At 33.8% G+C, this 19,550-nt stretch overlaps 1 protein-coding gene across 1 annotated transcript; it reads left to right on the top strand.

Moving 5' to 3' along the window:
- The first annotated feature begins 422 nt into the window (after positions 1–422).
- LOC112004094 (uncharacterized) lies at positions 423–13,025 on the top strand. Its single transcript, XM_065776193.1, has 7 exons — positions 423–926; positions 1,998–2,051; positions 2,860–3,273; positions 4,461–4,639; positions 9,881–10,241; positions 10,448–10,565; positions 12,468–13,025. The coding sequence occupies exons 1-6, from the start codon at positions 423–425 to the stop codon at positions 10,526–10,528; spliced, it is 1,593 nt and encodes a 530-aa protein (XP_065632265.1). The 3' UTR covers positions 10,529–10,565; positions 12,468–13,025.
- The last annotated feature ends 6,525 nt before the right edge of the window (positions 13,026–19,550 follow it).

Here is a 19,550-nt window from a genome sequence, read left to right as displayed (position 1 = left end):
ATCAATAAAAACGTAAGAATGGGAAAAAAAATTTATATTTTATTATTATACTTTTAGGGTTCTTAATAGTGAAAAATATATATTAAAGGTTTATTTGAAATCTGCTTATTTTATTGAAATTAAAAACTTTTTACTGAAAGTATTATATATAAAAGTAAAAATTAGCTGAAATAGTACAGTAAGATCCATAAATAGTACTTAGAACTTATAAATAGTAAATACTAACAAAAATAAAAATAAGATAAATAGTAAAATAGAGTTCAGAGATTCAGCAAATAGGCCCAATGTTAACAAAGGGTCCATCATTAACATAGGCCCATTGGTAATCTTGTAATCTGGTCCATATCCCAATATCACAACCAACACTTCGAAAACTGTGTCGGTATCAGAACAGAACTACCCACGACTGTAGTGTGTCGAAGATGAATCAAGGACTTCTACAATGGCGGAGTCATTGCCTACTCTCCTCTTCCATTCCCTTGTCTTCTATCCCCAGAAGCAGACTCATAATCTCCGCCAACAACGCCCAGCAGCAGCAGCAGGAACAGGAACTCAGCGCCAGGGAAAAAAGGCAGCTTAGGAACGAGAGAAGAGCCAGCAATAGCACCAACTGGAGAGAACAAGTGGAGGAGAGACTCATCAAGAAGCCCAAGAAGAGGTTCGCCACTTGGACTGAGGAGCTCAACCTCGATACTCTTGCCAAGTTGGGTCCCCAATGGTGGGTCGTTCGTGTAGGCCGTATCAGAACCGTGGACACCGCCGAAGTCCTCGCTCGCTTACTCGCTAGAAACTTCCCCGAAATTGACTTTCAGGTGTGTTTAACGTTCTACTACGCTTTGAAATTGAATTCCCACTTTCGGTTTACTGGGTTCCTGGAAATGCATTTGAAACCAGCTGATGGGTCTGTTTGCATTGGAATGAAATTGGTTTTTTCATGCTTTTATCTATGAGCTAATTACTAACTAGACTGTATAGGATGCATTTCTGAATTATTTAATGGCCTAATTTGGCAATAGATAATGTGGTGTTCTGTTTGTTAGATTAAATGGTTAAATTCACTATTTCATAATAACTTAAGCTTTTGGAACCATCTTTAATTTATAATGATTTTAGGGGCGGTTTGGATATTACTTATTTGCTGAGAACTGAAATATTATAGCTGAAAACAGCAAAATATTTTTTAAAAGGTAAAATACTGTTCACTTGTTAATGTTAAAGCGTTTTTGTGCTTTGGCTGGTCTATGAACAGTGCCATGGGACCAGCCAAAAAATGCAGACACCAGCTTTAATGCAGACACATTGCTAAACAAACGCACTTAGAGTAGGAGATTCTAGGTTTAACCCTATCTCCATCTTATCTTATAAAAAAAATACACATGTTGGGCCTCATTTAATAAGGGTAGTTTAGGCTTGAACGTGAAGGGGAGCGTTAGATGAAATGATTAAATTCACTATTTCTTAGAAAAATTACACTTTACCACCCCAAAGTATACCACATATTACACTTTGCACCCTAAACTTTTTGAATGCACGCTTTGTATCATAAACTATGACCCTTGTTACCCTTGATATTATTAATGATTTGCATTGGCACTAACACAGGACAGTGCCTTAAGGGCTTGTGTAGACACCTAGATAGGATGAAACTTCAGTGGGAATTACATAATTATGATGCATGTAGTATTTAACAGTGATTTATGGGCATATCTGTAAAACCATAATAAATTCAAATTTGAAGCCTAAGCTCAAATCTAATAACCATGGAAGATTGATGAAATTTTGACTACTTAATTTATTCACTAACATTGGGACAGTGTATATATATATGTATATATATATTTCAAGTTTGGCTGTTTGCATTGTTCCTTGCCAAAATTATTCACAATCTATTTGTTTTAAATTAGTCTTTGAAAGCTGAAAGTTTAAGATGGTAAACAATGGGTGGTTGAGAAATCAAAATAGACATAGATTTGCAACCCTGTAGTGTTTGCTTTCAGGTCTATACTGCAGCTGTCAATGTGAAGAGGAAGTTGAAGAATGGAACTTGCTCGGTTAAACCAAAGCCCCAATTTCCTGGGTGTGTTTTTTTAAGATGTGTATTGAATAGAGAGATACATGACTTCATAAGAGAATGTGAAGGAGTTGGAGGGTTTGTTGGTTCCAAGGTCGGAAATACGTGAGTATTTGTTCTTTTTGTACTTGAATGCTTAGTCCAAACCAGTTGTTTGCAGTTTGAAGCAAAAATATAATGTAATCTGAAATCATGCTGCACACTGTAAAAAATGTAATGAATGAAAAGTACTCATTTGAAAGAAAATGTAAACATCATGGTGAAAAACACATCATCTTGAGCTTTAATGCAAAGATGGAACTTTGAAAAGATTAAGAAAGATTTGTCAACTACTCGTAATTATCTGAATTATACCCTATGTGGGTCACTAGGTCTCACTTGGGTTGCAGGTTTCATGGCATGGTGGACTTGTACATGATATAGGAAGATTTCAAATCCGTATTGTGAATGCTGACTTTACCTAAATTTGAAAAAGAAATAATCTGAGGGGACTTGGGGTACCTTTCTGAAGGAGTTCCTTGTCAATATGTGAACTGGGATATATAGGCTTATGTTCTAGTGAAAGGGGATAACATGTAAATGTTTGGTCGAGTTTTCTGGTTTATTGGTCTTTGTGAGTCCTCAGATAGATATGAGAACTACAACGCTTTGTCTGTTGATTTTTGCTGGAGTTACTTCTTGTTATATGGAGTATATGTGTGTGTGTGTGTTATTTTACATTAAGAAACGGGTATTCTTGTAATCATGTCATAAATCCTAATATAAATATTTGCTAAGGTGAGAGACAGATTGACGCAATTCTAGAATTTTTTTTCAAATCTCTCTCTCTCAATTCTTCTTTCCTCCTTTTCTCTACCTCTTCCATTCCCTTGTCTTCTATCCCCAGAAGCAGACTCATAATCTCCGCCAACAACGCCCAGCAGCAGCAGCAGGAACAGGAACTCAGCGCCAGGGAAAAAAGGCAGCTTAGGAACGAGAGAAGAGCCAGCAATAGCACCAACTGGAGAGAACAAGTGGAGGAGAGACTCATCAAGAAGCCCAAGAAGAGGTTCGCCACTTGGACTGAGGAGCTCAACCTCGATACTCTTGCCAAGTTGGGTCCCCAATGGTGGGTCGTTCGTGTAGGCCGTATCAGAACCGTGGACACCGCCGAAGTCCTCGCTCGCTTACTCGCTAGAAACTTCCCCGAAATTGACTTTCAGGTGTGTTTAACGTTCTACTACGCTTTGAAATTGAATTCCCACTTTCGGTTTACTGGGTTCCTGGAAATGCATTTGAAACCAGCTGATGGGTCTGTTTGCATTGGAATGAAATTGGTTTTTTCATGCTTTTATCTATGAGCTAATTACTAACTAGACTGTATAGGATGCATTTCTGAATTATTTAATGGCCTAATTTGGCAATAGATAATGTGGTGTTCTGTTTGTTAGATTAAATGGTTAAATTCACTATTTCATAATAACTTAAGCTTTTGGAACCATCTTTAATTTATAATGATTTTAGGGGCGGTTTGGATATTACTTATTTGCTGAGAACTGAAATATTATAGCTGAAAACAGCAAAATATTTTTTAAAAGGTAAAATACTGTTCACTTGTTAATGTTAAAGCGTTTTTGTGCTTTGGCTGGTCTATGAACAGTGCCATGGGACCAGCCAAAAAATGCAGACACCAGCTTTAATGCAGACACATTGCTAAACAAACGCACTTAGAGTAGGAGATTCTAGGTTTAACCCTATCTCCATCTTATCTTATAAAAAAAATACACATGTTGGGCCTCATTTAATAAGGGTAGTTTAGGCTTGAACGTGAAGGGGAGCGTTAGATGAAATGATTAAATTCACTATTTCTTAGAAAAATTACACTTTACCACCCCAAAGTATACCACATATTACACTTTGCACCCTAAACTTTTTGAATACACGCTTTGCATCATAAACTATGACCCTTGTTACCCTTGATATTATTAATGATTTGCATTGGCACTAACACATGACAGTGCCTTAAGGGCTTGTGTAGACACCTAGATAGGATGAAACTTCAGTGGGAATTACATAATTATGATGCATGTAGTAGTTAACAGTGATTTATGGGCATATCTGTAAAACCATAATAAATTCAAATTTGAAGCCTAAGTTCAAATCTAATAACCATGGAAGATTGATGAAATTTTGACTACTTAATTTATTCACTAACATTGGGACAGTGTATATATATATGTATATATATATATTTCAAGTTTGGCTGTTTGCATTGTTCCTTGCCAAAATTATTCACAATCTATTTGTTTTAAATTAGTCTTTGAAAGCTGAAAGTTTAAGATAGTAAACAGTGGGTGGTTGAGAAATCAAAATATACATAGATTTGCAACCCTGTAGTGTTTGCTTTCAGGTCTATACTGCAGCTGTCAATGTGAAGAGGAAGTTGAAGAATGGAACTTGCTCGGTTAAACCAAAGCCCCTATTTCCTGGGTGTGTTTTTTTAAGATGTGTATTGAATAGAGAGATACATGACTTCATAAGAGAATGTGAAGGAGTTGGAGGGTTTGTTGGTTCCAAGGTCGGAAATACGTGAGTATTTGTTCTTTTTGTACTTGAATGCTTAGTCCAAACCAGTTGTTTGCAGTTTGAAGCAAAAATATAATGTAATCTGAAATCATGCTGCACACTGTAAAAAATGTAATGAATGAAAAGTACTCATTTGAAAGAAAATGTAAACATCATGGTGAAAAACACATCATGTTGAGCTTTAATGCAAAGATGGAACTTTGAAAAGATTAAGAAAGATTTGTCAACTACTCGTAATTATCTGAATTATACCCTATGTGGGTCACTAGGTCTCACTTGGGTTGCAGGTTTCATGGCATGGTGGACTTGTACATGATATAGGAAGATTTCAAATCCGTATTGTGAATGCTGACTTTACCTAAATTTGAAAAAGAAATAATCTGAGGGGACTTGGGGTACCTTTCTGAAGGAGTTCCTTGTCAATATGTGAACTGGGATATATAGGCTTATGTTCTAGTGAAAGGGGATAACATGTAAATGTTTGGTCGAGTTTTCTGGTTTATTGGTCTTTGTGAGTCCTCAGATAGATATGAGAACTACAACGCTTTGTCTGTTGATTTTTGCTGGAGTTACTTCTTGTTATATGGAGTATATGTGTGTGTGTGTGTGTGTGTTATTTTACATTAAGAAACGGGTATTCTTGTAATCATGTCATAAATCCTAATATAAATATTTGCTAAGGTGAGAGACAGATTGACGCAATTCTAGAATTTTTTTTCAAATCTCTCTCTCTCAATTCTTCTTTCCTCCTTTTCTCTTTAAATGGTAACATCTCAACTCAACTTGGTATTAGAGGGTACCAATCCAACCCTAAAATCCATTAGGACAATCTAGAGGTCATCTACATAGGATTGGGGTGTGCTAATGTCAGCATTCGTATGCTAACATCAATACCAACATGGTTACCAGATTATAGCAGCCACACGATCTAAGTTACCAGCTCCGTTGGTAATTATGATTTATTTTTCCAAATTTTTTTGAAATCATCTTATGTGAGTTTTTTATTATCTGCAGCACTATTTTTGTTAATACATGGTTTTGGAGCTTGGTTGCTGGTTTTGTTGCTTGTGTTTACTATGGGGACCGAATAAGACTTAAGAAGGCTTGAGTGATGGTTGTTTGCTGATTTGTGGAGTTTGGTGGATAATTTTGTGGAATTTGGGAGTTTCAGTTGGGCACTTCACTTATTCTTATTCTAGAGGTTGTTGTTGTTGTTGTTGTTGTTGTTGTTGAAAAAAAAAAAAAAAAAAAGGAAATAACCGAACAACATACTCTTCAGGAAGTTTGGCCAGCCTTGAAGACTGTAATTTCTGAAGGTTTGTTGCAATTTTACTCTATGGGGATGTTAGTTAATTTGTGAAGCTTTTTCTTTTTCCTTTTTTTTTCCCCCGGTGAATTGGGTTAATGCGTGTGCTGGAATTTGGTAGTTTTCCTCTTTTATTTTGGGTTGATCTTGTTTAGTTGATTGACTATTAGCTTGCTGAATTTCATTAATGTTCTACCTTGGATTAGTTGTGTTTAACACAATTGAAGAAAAATTTGTTGTCATGGCTTAGGGAAAAACATCACAAGTCAAGGATGATGATATTGGTTAATGAAATTATTTGGCTTGGATACATGCTATGAAAACCTTTGTGTGGGGGAAATATTGAAATATTTTATTAATAACCTGCCTAACTAGAAGATTTAGCTTGTAGGTACTAGATGAGTGAGGATTCAGTTATTTCGGGATGATTGTGGTATAGCATAGAACCTCATATTTCTGCTACAGTAAATTTGTGACTCTTTTAAGAAGATTTGAGTCTATTGTAGATTTTTCTTTTCATTTTTGCATCATAGTAATGTTTCTTGAGTTTATGAGACATGACAAAAAATTTACCACTAAGCAATCTGATAAACTATTGTCTAAGTATCATAGGAATCTTAAGAATGTTTTGATCTTTTACTACTGATTTGGAGCAATAAATGTGACCTTGGGAGGAATTTATGATTGCTTTCTTGTTATTTGGTTTAGATTCTGATCTACGTGGGTTCATATTAGCCAATAAATGTTTTTGTCCAAGAGCCTTGTAACTCATTTGGCACCTTCTGGTGTTTCTAATGGAAACATCTAAAGTCAAATCCCCCCTCCCCCAACTATCGAATTATCCCCACACACACACACACAACCAAAAAAAAATCCTTCTTGGCATAACCTTCAGGAGGGTGTTTTTCATTCTACTAATTTGTTATCTTTAACATCTTGTCTTTATGGTTCTGATTATCCTTTTAATATACTTTCTATAGTCAATTGACGAAAGCCTTACAATTATCTATAATGTTTTATCCCATTTCTTGTGTCTATTAAGATGAAGAAGATGATTGGTTTACGGCATGAGGACGAACTGTACTATCTAGATCCTAATGGCTCTTTCTCATTCACCCTCTCCGCTAAGTGCTCTGTGTCTTTACTTTAGTGATATTTTCGTTTAAGACACCCTTTCTTGGCCAAAGTCAAGTTTGCCATTCCTACATTGAGTCATGTGTCTAGTCTAGAATGAGAAGCATGTCAGAAAGGAAAGTATTACTGTAGTACCTTTTTCAGTAATAGTCATAGTCACCAATCTGAGTCCTTTGATGTAATTCGCGCAGTTATTTGGGACCTTCTCATACTTGTCCTTTGAATGAATTTTTAATTTTAATATATTTGTTGACACGATTGCTTTTTATGAAAGGAATGTATGAGTTATCTCATATTTTTTCTAAATTCATAAAGAAATCTTTGTTCCATTTAGTAAGCTCATTAAGATTCTACACTCTGATAATGCAATAGAATATATTTAGTTTGTAATGAATTCCTTTTGTGCTAATCACGGTTTTATTCATCAAACTGGTTGTGATTACACCTTTTAGCAAAATGGTGTTGAACAAAAGCATTTTCATTCATTGGATGTTGCACGCATCTTGTTTTTCAATATGCATATATTGAAACACTTTTGGGCTGATGTTCTTACCGCATGCCATCTTTTTAATTGCATGCCTTCCATTGTCCTTAAGTCATAAGTCTCCATATTTTTTATATTCTAATTGTCCTCCTTTTCTGCTTACTCTTCGTATGTTTAGGTATTGCCTTTGTTCATGTCCTTGATTTTGGCCTAGATAAAGTATGTATTCTGGCTCATAAGTGTGTTTTGGGTACTCAGAAGGGTATAATTGTTATACTCCTTAGTCCCACATATACTTTGTGAGTGTTGATCTAACCTTTTCTGAGTCAATGTCCTTATTTTCTTCACCTAGTCAGAATTTTTCTTTTGATCTAATAATTAGTCAGATTTTATCAGCAATCTCGAGATAGACCCATTTCGTATAAGGGCCACTACATCTTCTCCGTCTGAGGTTCCTACTCTATCCCCTCTTCCAGAAACTGATGATTTATTTATGACGAGATAAATGTTCTTGTACTCAACACCCTATTGCTTATTTTCTGCCCTATAATTGTGCTTTCATCTTGTCTGCATTCATTTGCTTGTACCATATCCTCTATCTCTGTTCCCTCATCTTATAAGCAGACTTTTGCCTTCGACTGAATGGAAATAGTATGGATGAGGAAATGGGTGATCTTTAGTCTTTACAAGAATTTGACTTAGGAGTTCACTGCTCTTCCCCTTAACGAAATAAATGGTATGTTGTCATTGGGTCTGCACTGTTAAGTGCCTCCCACATGGTTCTGTTAAGCATTTTAAAGCACACATGGTAGCCAAGGGGTGTACACACACATATATACATATATGGTGTTGATTATCTAGAGACCTTTCCTGTGGCACGTCTCAATTCTCTTCAAATCCTGCTTTATGATTCAGTTAGTCATTCTTGGCCTTTATATCAACTTGATATTAGTGTATATGGATTAGTCCTCTGGATATGTTGTCGCCAATGGTGAACACCTTGTGTCAATAGCAAAAAGCCTTGTATGGTCTGAAGCAATATCATTGTGTATGGTTGGATCAATTCAGTGCTATTGTACTTGGGTATGGATTCCAGTGTTATACTTCTACTCAATCTGTCTTTGTTTGTCACCCCACCATTGGTATTCTTGTCATGATTGTTTATGTGGATGATATTATCTTTGGAAGTGACTCCACAAGTTTGTTGATTTGAAAAGCTATTTGGCTAAGCAATTCCATACAAAAGACCTAGGTGTTCTTAATTATTTACTCAAGATTGGAGTTGCTTGTTTTTCTCAGGGCATATTTTTGTCTTAGCGGAAATATGTTCTTGATCTGGTATGATAGACTAGTCTCTTAGTTGCTCAATCTGTTGATACTCCTGTGGATGGTGAGCAAGATGATCTGTTTCATGGCATTAGTCAGTACCGGCAAATAATTGGGAAGTCAAGTAATGCATGCTGCCCATCAACCTAACTTCGAAACTATTTGCTGTATTTTGTGTTATCTGAAAGTTGCTCCTGATCATGGGGAGTGTAATTATACAAGACCTTTACTTCTTTGTCTGTGACAAGTTTTAGTGATGTTTACAGGACTAGTTTTCATTCTTTGTCTGATACAGGTTTTAGATGATATTGTCATACAGTAGATAACTCATGCCTCCTTACAAAGATTGTCTTTCAAGCTGGGCATGTTTGATCTATATGCTCCAGCTTGAGGGGGAGTGTTATTTTTTACATTAGCATAACAAAAGTCTTGTAATCATGCCATAAACCCTAAAGTAAGGTGAAGGACTGATTAATGCAGCCCTAGACCTTTTCTCAAATCTCTCTCTCTCTCTCTCTCTCTCTCTCTCTCTCCCTTGGGGGGATGCCCCCTCCGCTCTTCTAGGTGGGGAAAACCTGCATGGGGCAGGACAGGCAGGGCAGGGCATGGAATTAGTTTACCATTCCTAGATATGAGAGAGAAGAGGAGGGGCAATGATGAGGGTGCTAAGAAAAAAAGAGACAAGCATGTTTAGGAAATGTTAGTAGAATATTTATAGTAAAGTAAATTATAAATAGGACATGTATAAAAAATATTAATTATATTTATAAATAAATATATACACACTCGGGGTGAGATGGGATGGGGAATTTTCGCCATTCCTCTCTAAATTCTTCTTTTCCCTTTATCTCTCTTTCAACCCTTATACATCAAATTTTAAAACTGAACTATTTCAAATCTTAAAACCATGTTATAGATGTTCTCTTTTCATACTATCTTTCATTGTTTAATTTCCGGTCTTTCTAATTTGAAGCTGTTCTTTTCACATTTGCAGAAAAAAACAGATCAACAAACCTAGGCCAGTATCTGAGGTTGACATGGAAGCGATCTTTAAACAGGCAAAAGAGGAACAACAAAAAACTGACCGAGCTTTTGAGGAAGAACAGAAAGAAGAAAACCTCAACTCTAGGATGCTCAGTGTTGACACTCATTTAGATCCCAATGATGATACACAATCTGTTACAGAGTCCAAGTCAAGAAGGGTATCTAAGAAAGCTTCTGATTCTATCAGAAACGGTTCATCTACAGCAAAGAAATATAAGCTTCTTGTCCCAGGTTCAACCGTTCGAGTTGTATCTGGCACTTTTGCAGAATTTGTAGGCAGCCTTAAGAAGGTGAATCGCAAAACTGGAAAGGTAAGTCATTCTTTCCCACAAATCATTTGACTTAAAGTGTTCAACATCAGAAAATTTGTTTGCGTGCCATTTAAAGAATCTTCAAGGTCCAACTGATGCTTTACATGGAACAAAATGTCTTTGAGAAAACATTGGTGTCTCATTTTCTACTTATCTTCTTCAGAATCCAGAAATATATCCTTTCTTGGAAATTTGTCTTCTTGCAGGCAACTGTGGGATTCACACTATTTGGGAAGGAAAGCTTAGTAGATTTAGATGTCAATGATGTTGTTGCAGAGACTAACTGATGTAATTATTGTCTCTCCACATGACGATCATTCAAAGGTAAGTCTATGAATACTTTTGATATAATTCTCATTTACTAATGTTTCTTTCTTTTTTCTATACAGAGAATGTGGTGCCCTGCCATTAGGTTAAAAGTAATATATTAGGCAGTGCATATGAGCTGAGTTGTCGATTAAATATTGAGGTTCTTTATGACACCATCTATGAGTTGCTTAAATTCTTATACTTTTCAAGTTGCTACAGTAACGTGCTTCATCATGTCAAGATATATATATATATATATTAAAAAGAATCATTTACCAAAGATGCTAAATGATTGTGAGGATTAATTTACCAGTCAAATCAGAATCATCTTAAGGGTTTCACATGCTTAAATTTCAAGTAAGTTTCCCGGAAAACAGTTTCACACTTCTTGGCCTATTGGGGCATTTGCCTCCAATATGGGGGTTAAGCTTGACTTCCCCTAGAAAAAATAAAGTCCAAAAAGAAATTATACATCAGATTTTTCAGCTTTTTACTAGGTTTCAGTGTTTCACGGCACACTGCTTGAGGTATACATTTTCTTGCAGAGCATTGTCTTTATTCATTTTCCTGTATTAATATTAAAAAAAATTATTTGATCTTGCACATAAAATTCATGTGTTATAGACTCATATACCCATCTAAGCACATGGCACAAGTGCTTTTGGGTCATCTACAATGCTTAAAGAGTCTGCATTATAATGCTCGAATCAAATGTTACAATTCATTTTTTGCTATTTCTGGAAAGGAAAATTCTTACACAGGTTATTAAAGCAGGTAAATTCTGGTTGAATTCATTTTGGAAGGCATAGTTTAGGAAAAGCTTTCAATTTTTGTAAAAAAGAGTTGCAACTGTTGAAAAAAACTTGACATGGTACTAAATAGATAGTATACTGAAATCTCATATGAAAAGCTACCAAGGCAGACTCAGGCAAAGTCCATTGCATCATTGTTTTGGCTTTCTTTGCTCTAGCTAGACATTGAGCAAGGCCTACTAACACTAAATCCTTGATTGGATGCTGGATTTTGTGATCCTGATGTAGTTTCTGATGAGTTAATTATCAATAATTGTTTAGGCAAGGCAGTTGCATGTTTTATTATTCTATTTTAGAATCAAGAAAGATCCCAATATTAAGCGGTGAATGCTAGTTAATATGTGGTATACTAGCATTGGGTGCATCTCAAGTAACTGTGGAATATAAGACTCCATTTATCTTTTCACTTGCCAATTGTTGACATTTGCCATTTGGTTTGGCCTCTCTCTTCTTCCAATAGACATGGATGGAATCCAGCCTGATAAAGATTGGACCTTTTGTTCTAGTTTTGTTTTCTGAGCTTCTAAGAAGTTTTTACTGTATGCTTTTCTCCCAACTCTAGAGGACAGTTGATCTCTCGTATGCATATTTGCGCATGAAATGTTAGTTAAACACTACATACATAGCAAGTGTGCACACATTTATGCTCTTTCTTGCTTGCTTGTTAACCACTATTTGGTCAGTGCCGGGAGAATCTTTGTTGCCTTCTTGAGCCGAGCAACTGAAGTGTTAGAAACATTAATTGCAATCAATTATTGTTTTTAGGCCTCACCATCATGCTCTTACTTTAGACCCAGGGAAAATGTTAAAAGATACTACAAAGAGTGATGCTAGTGAATAGTGATATTTCAAATACATCAAAAGGATTCAGACTTACCTTTAAATAATCATCCTAAGGAGAGACAGTATTTACATCATTTTGTAAAAGTCATGTAGTAAAATTTGTAGTATCGACAACATTGCTGTAAATACAATTCTCTCTTTTTTTTTCTTTTTTTTTTAATTATTTTTATTTTTATCTTGAAGTTATGTCAATGTTTATAATGGGCTGAACAGCATGCTTTTGAAGCGGTCCTAACATGCATCTTTTTGTGAAAATCTTTAGGGCACCAAGCAGTAAATATGGCATCAACATTTGTTTAAAGGTTGTGTTTGAAGTTTGAACTAGACAGAAAAATCTGTTGTCTTTTGCAGTAAGGCTGCCACGCCAATGACAACTCTCTCTCACGAAAAGTTAACTGAGGCTAATACGAAAGAAAAATTCTGCCGACCGCCGGATATTATTTATCTTGTTGCTTTGAAAATCTGATTTTTTCTGGGTGCTTCTCTTTTGTTAGATCTACTTCATGCATTAAATGCCTAACTGTAATATCAATCTAGAGCATCAGATTTGATGGGCCACTAAGTTAAAACAGTCTTATTTCTATTATTATTGTTATTATTTCCAATCTCCAAGGGATGTGCTCTGCATGATGGCTCTCTCTGATTGGAAGACACATATTTTGGATAAGGTGCCTTGCTGATAATGCCACATTATGTGGCTCAGACTACTTTGTTGTATTTTAACTGTAAAGGCTTAATGATGTACCAAAAGAAGTATATAAAGGATGTAGAGAATTGTATTAAGTGTAGTTGGTATAATTACGCACGTTATTTGGATTTAGTTGCATTTTACTCTGTCATGAATTAAAAAGCATTCTTTTGCCCACATATAGATTAAAAGTTATCATTTTTCCTCCTTAGCTTACCACCAGTAAATTTTTAATTAGAAGTTTTTTTTTTTAAATACACAATAATAAGTGATAGTAAATTTTAATCTTCACTTTTTATTTACTCAGTCATGAATTAAAAAGCATTCTTTTGCCCACACAAAGATTAAAAGTTATCATTTTTTCTCCTTGGCTTACCTCCAGTAAATTTTTAAGTGGAGGTTTTCTTTTGTTTTAAATACACAATAGTAAATGGTAGTGAATTTTAGTAGGTGATGTGGTAGTTTCTCATTAAAATAAAAGGAGATTCCAGTTTAAAATGTACTAGAGGTAAGCCAAACTCCTTATTTAAAACTAGTTATGTTATACAATAATAGTTCATAACTCACCTATAAGCTTATCATTAAAAATCTAATAAAACATGTGGGTTCTAGCTAACTCAATTGATTTTTTTTTTTTTAAATGTAAAATCTCTTGTTGAATAAAAAAACTTTTGAGGTTGAACATTATTTATACCAAAAATTAATTAGTGTATTTTCTTAATAATAAAAAGTAATTATCAAGTAATATAGGTATTTGAAATCATGTTTTTTAATTATTTTTGGATTTTTTTTTTTATTGATAAAGGATTTTAATGATGTCTTTGTTTTAATATGCAAATTTGTTTTCCAAGAAAATTGGCTATAGTAAGAAAATCAAAATACAATTCCATATTTTCTATAAATTAAAATATCCATCAACACAAATAGACATTTCATTTAGGAAAACATGTAATCGACAATTTAAATTTTATAAAAACAAAACCAACTCCTTAATTTTACTTTCAGATTTCCTCATTGTTCAGAATGTAAAAGCTCCAAAATTGTCTTCTACTTCTTTTCCTTTGACCCAAATCACCATAAACACAAACCAAGACATTCAAATCCGTCTCAACCAAACCAACTCAAAACCATTAGCAAGTGGCAACCATCAACCAACCCTACAAATCCTATACCAAAATTGTCATGAGCCAGCAATTTATCTCCTAGCCATGTATAACCGCAGCCCCATAACCCTAAAGAAAAAACTCACCAAGACCTACTCAAAGCTAACCAAAGTTGCCACGATCGCCCTTTGGTCATGACCTATCCATCAATTCCCTCGTTAGATAAGGGGGGGAGAGGGAGGGGGAAGTGAGGATATGTGGTGCCACCGAAAAAAAAAAAAATCATTATCGTTGGGTTATCATTTGAATCCCAAGAAGTGGAGATAATTTTTTTTTTTTAAATGGACATAAAGTTGTGGTACGACTACATAATAATCTCAAGTGAGGTGGATAGAGACTTAAAGTGATAACTTTTAAAAGCATGAGTTGGATAAAGTGCAACCTATTCAAACCATAACAGATAGTGTGTAATTATTTCATTATGATTATAAAATTTAGAAAATTTTAAAATAAAAATTAGAAAAATGAGTTATTAGTTTGCGAACCCAAGACAAAGAGGGAAGAGTATCTCATTTAAAAGTAAAAACATTATTAATAAGAAAATACTTTTGAAGTTTCGCATTATTATAAATAAATAAAACCTTCATAAATGCTCCACACTATCTTAGGGTTGTCCATCTAGACCCGCAAACCGACCCACTTGCCATCCAAAATCAAATCTCTATCCATCACCATCCAAGATTTGGCTAAGATCTCATGATCTTCAACGAGATTTGGTGGAGATCTCGTGATCTTCATCAAAATCTTCAATTGTTACTACCTCTCTCGGTTTTGATTGAAACCAACTCTACTCATGAAATATCCAACTCGATCCAATCCAATGATGCTCTAGGTCGATGACAAGTCCTCCATTCTGCCACTTTACAGGATTGGGCTGAATTTGAATTGAGTCCAAACTCGACCTAGATCAACACATGGATAGCCATTTGTGACCACCCATCAATAATTTTAAGCGTATAATGTAAAATATGGGTAACTTTTGTACAAACAATGTTGGCCTTGTTGTGAAGTCCATTTAACTTTAATAAAAGAAGTAAAGTGATGCACGCAATCTCATGAGCACTTTGTTCGGTAAAAAAAACTAAACAAAGAGACAAAGTTTGTTTTGATTTTTGATTTGGTGGTGGAATGGTCAGGTCATTAATTATGATTTTCTTTTTCTTTTCCCTCTCTCTCAAGGCATCCGATTATTAGATATTAATCAAATAGCAAAGTTATGTGTAGTATTTAAGTGCTGTTTTTTAAGTTTTATTTTTTAAAATTTTGTCATGTAAAGTTTTTCTCATAGATGAAAGTGTATGTTTTAGTTAAGTATCTATATAACTAAATCTTAAAAGAAGAATTTAAGAAACAACAATTAACATACTGTACATAAGTTTTGTCTTTAATCAAATGGGTCCATTAACCACATTTGTTAATGGACAATTTTTAAAAAGTTTTTGTATCATTTTTATGAATAATGTAAAAAATTTTCAAAAAAAATAAAGAAGTGTTATATTCATAACATTTTTACAATATTTTCGCAACAAATTATAGGTAATTAGTTGTTATTTGTTCAAATTTGAACTTACCACTAAGATTACTTTTTTGCCTTAATAATAATAACCAGTAACAACCTGCCACTTAGAATTTGTTGTGAAAAGATTGCACACATAACATTTCTCAAAAAAAAAAAAATTGTTTTTCCTTTTTTTCATAAAAAACTTCTAAAAGCATCTTTAGGACATAAGTTAATTTTTCTATAATTGAATATAATGCATCTCTTATTTTGGTTGTAAACTTTTTCCTTTAAAAAATATTTTATTAATAAATTTTTTAAATTGGACTTTTCTTTTAAGAGAGTTTCAATTTTTAATTTATGGCATTTGCTCCTGATGATAAATTTTTTATCATTAAATCAATATATTAATCAGTTTTTAGTGTTGACAACATCAACGATGATATGGTTGTGATGTTAGAGGTAGTGTGGTACTGATAGTGACATTAGGCGGTGGCAATTGTTATGGTGTGACCATAAAGTTGACGGATATGCAAGTTTCAGCGGTGGTTGTGTTGACAACACAAAGGGAATGAAGGAGTGGGGGCATAGAGGGATGAGAGACGAAGGTTTTTATTTTTTTCTCTCTTTTTGGCTTGTTTTTCATTGATCGATCATTAGATACGTTTTTCATTGGCTTTTGTCTTCCGGCGTACCAAACATTAGAAAGTAAAAGAAGACCATTCGCTAGAACAAACAAAACATAATAATATGGTATAAATCTGATTCATGTAATAATACTAATACCATAAAGAAAAAAGAAAAAAATTGTCCCACAAAATTGGGCATAAGAACTCCCATATGTTGTGCATTATTGTTATCGTGTAATCTGAGTGGGACTTTGCATGAGAGAAGTTATGAATTGATACAATTATTAGTTTCTTTGGATGAACTTATTGGTTTATTTTGTTTAAAAGTACAATTATAATTAAAAATAGAGGAACTTTAAAAGTTGTGCATAATGTGATGGTAAAATAAGCTAGGATCTTAAGCTAAAACAAATAAATCCAATAACACCCTAATTATGATTACTTGCTTAAAGCTAAATCCTTTAGTGTATTGCTGACTACAAACAACATTTACACATGCTTCCTCCATTTATTAGATGAAGGGGAAAAAAAAAAAGATAAATCATCTTTACTTTTAAAAAATAATTTTATTCTTTTGGTGTCATGATGTCATCTTTTAAATGTCCATAACAACTTTACAAAAAAAATTATATATATCTTGTACAAAAAGAGATCTACAATTATGGCTAAAATAGTTTAAAAGAGAAAATTTTGAATGTTAGATTTTGTGGAGCCTAGTTGTATTTGATCCGGATGATGACCTGACCCAAAATGATGTTGCATGGTTTTTAATGGGAGATTTTTTTAGGCTTAGTCTACGGAGTGGAGGCTTAGGCCAATAGGCCCAAGCCGTAGCGCTCGTTGCCCCCGGAAAAAAGAATTTTGACCCGTTTTGTAGCCCATTGTGAATCCTGTGCGCAGGATATAGAAATCTTTGTTTTGGTGATTAGGATTTTCTTGATGTAGTTTTGAGAGAGAAAAAAACTGTACTATAGCACTTTGTATTTTTTTTTTTCCTGATAATAGTAAAATCCCTGCAACTCCATGAACATAAGCAAATTGCCGAAGCACATAAATACTATTTTGTGTGTGTGATTTTTTTTTCTTTGATGTGTGTTTTCTCTATTTTATTTCTCACAGGTTTGGGAATTTCGTGTTAACTCCCTGCATTGAAAATCCTAAAATTTTTCACATGATGTCTAATAGGATTCCAATGTATCCAAACTTTTCTCACTTCCTTAAGTTAATTTTGCACACATTTGATTTGAAACCAAATGTGAGAATGTTTTATCATTCCTGAAAATTCTAAAAGATTACCATATACCAAACGTATTAAAAAATAGTTTTACACCACTTATTGTATTTGACAGATTCAATAATGCATAATTTCAAAACTTTGAATTTTCTAAATAGGCATATGTTAACAAGTATCGTGTGGTGCTTGTTAAGGATGAACCAATATGGGTCCTATTTAATACAAAAATTAGATAAATGGAAGAAAAATACATAAAACTGACCCACAACTTATTTTAATTTTTTTTCTCTCTTTATGAAGCTGCCCCACGGCCTATAAAGCTACCCAAAAAAAAAAAAAAAAAAACATAAACATGTTGTTAACGAGCACACCTTATAGTGCCCGTTAATACAACCCTTCTTATTTATGAAGAAGCCAATTTTCCATAAAAGAAAAAGTTAACGAATGCTTTAAGAGAATTTGTTAATAAATTATTTTAGAAAAGTTTTTATGAGAAAAGAAAAAAGTAATAAATATTTTGATAGTCTTTTCAATTTCTCATAAAAGTGCTATAAAAAAAATTCTAAAATTTTTTATTAACAATTACTCTAAGGCATCCGTTAATCGATCCTTCTAAAAAATAAGTTTAATCTATTTAAAAATTTAACATTTCCAAGCTTATTTAGGCTTGCCACCTCAGCTCCCATGTGCTGAACTGCGATGGTGGAGGTTGAAAAAGTTTTACTCACAGAGTTCTTTGAAAAGCTATGGTCCATGGCTATAACAGCTCAAAAGGTTAGTGGTCCTACTCTTATCTCAATTTTAATGCTCATACAAGTGCAACTGCGCAAGTTCTTGTGGTTCTAACTTTTGTCAGATTTTAAGATAAATGCCTTGCATGTTCTAAGGTTCCAACTTTATTTCATTTCAAACAGCAACTTCCTTTGTGTAATTTTAGCGAGCTCTTTGCATTCTCACTCTTTTGCCATGGGTAAGACACGTTGTCAAAAATTATTTGTGAACAGATTTTTTTTTAAAGGCTTAGATAAATGATTATTTATCAACAATAAGTTACCATCCTTTTGCATTATAAAAAGGAAAGAATAAAAATGTCATCATAGGTGATAGGACACAGGTTAAGCAGTACGTTAGGAACTATAATTTTCACAATCAATTTTTCACTAGCATCATTATTACTATAAACAAATTATTAGCCATGTCAATTACTCAATTGTTGTAAAAAAAAAAAAAAAATGACTACATTAAAAATGTTATGTTTTAAACTTAGGATCCAATTAACTAGTGCCCTTAATTTTAACATTATTTTTATGTGAAATATGATAAAGCGTCCAAAAAATACTAAATTTTTTTCCTATATAAAGTTTTTAAAAATACACTCTAAACCAATATTTGCGTCTGTGAATTTTTCTCTTAACTCTAAAGAGTTAGCTAAGTAATTCCTAAATTCTTATAATATTCATGAAATTCTGAATTTAAAATCTTTTATTAACATTTTAGTACTATGACCTAGTGCGTGGAACGGCATACACCCATATAAATACTCAAATACTCAAAAATGTATGAATAACTTATTACAAATTAAATGCTAAAGAAGGATTAGCAGGGACCACATCGAAGTCACGAAATCAAACCACATCAGAGTAATTGTTGAACAGCATAACCAGTACACCCTGGTTGATGAATGATCATTCATTGTAACAGATCAGACTGCCCCAACATAACATAATTGATCCCCCCAAAAAAAAAAAAATAGGCCCCACTTCTTCAAAACTAAATGCTGATTCCATTAAACCCAGTTCTCAGTAGCATTTATGAACCTCATATGTCAGATGTACCTAGTTCAATACCAACACATGGCACAAATGTCCAAACAAAGGCAATATACAATTTATACATTGCCAAAAATAAATTACTACTAGTAATTTATTTTTTGATGTGAAAGCCAAATCGGAGAAGGTTCGTTAGAGGGACCGTTTGTTTTTGTATAGTACTGACAGTAGCTATAGTTATTTCTCTTTCTTTGTTTCATTTTTTTATATGGACTCATTAAATGAGACCAATCCAGTTGTATTTACCAAGAAGACAAAAGCACGCGCACATTAGTTTTTGACTGAAAAGAGTTTGCTAAAGAAG

This window comes from Quercus suber, unplaced genomic scaffold (assembly GCF_002906115.3).
Source record: "Quercus suber isolate HL8 unplaced genomic scaffold, Cork oak 2.0 scaffold_130, whole genome shotgun sequence".
In the NCBI taxonomy this organism is placed as follows: Eukaryota; Viridiplantae; Streptophyta; class Magnoliopsida; order Fagales; family Fagaceae; genus Quercus; species Quercus suber.
Note: the sequence above shows the minus strand (reverse complement) of the source record. Positions and strands in the feature narration are given on the sequence as shown.

What these genes read in the sequence shown, in the direction of transcription:
- LOC112004094 (XM_065776193.1), top strand. Translation starts at nt 423, where the DNA reads ATGAATCAAGGACTTCTACAATGGCGGAGTCATTGCCTACTCTCCTCT. An exon ending in TTTGCATTGGAATGAAATTG is followed by an intron (nt 927 to 1,997) that starts GTTTTTTCATGC and finishes GTTTGCTTTCAG; the next exon opens with GTCTATACTGCAGCTGTCAA. An exon ending in TCCCCGAAATTGACTTTCAG is followed by an intron (nt 3,274 to 4,460) that starts GTGTGTTTAACG and finishes GTTTGCTTTCAG; the next exon opens with GTCTATACTGCAGCTGTCAA.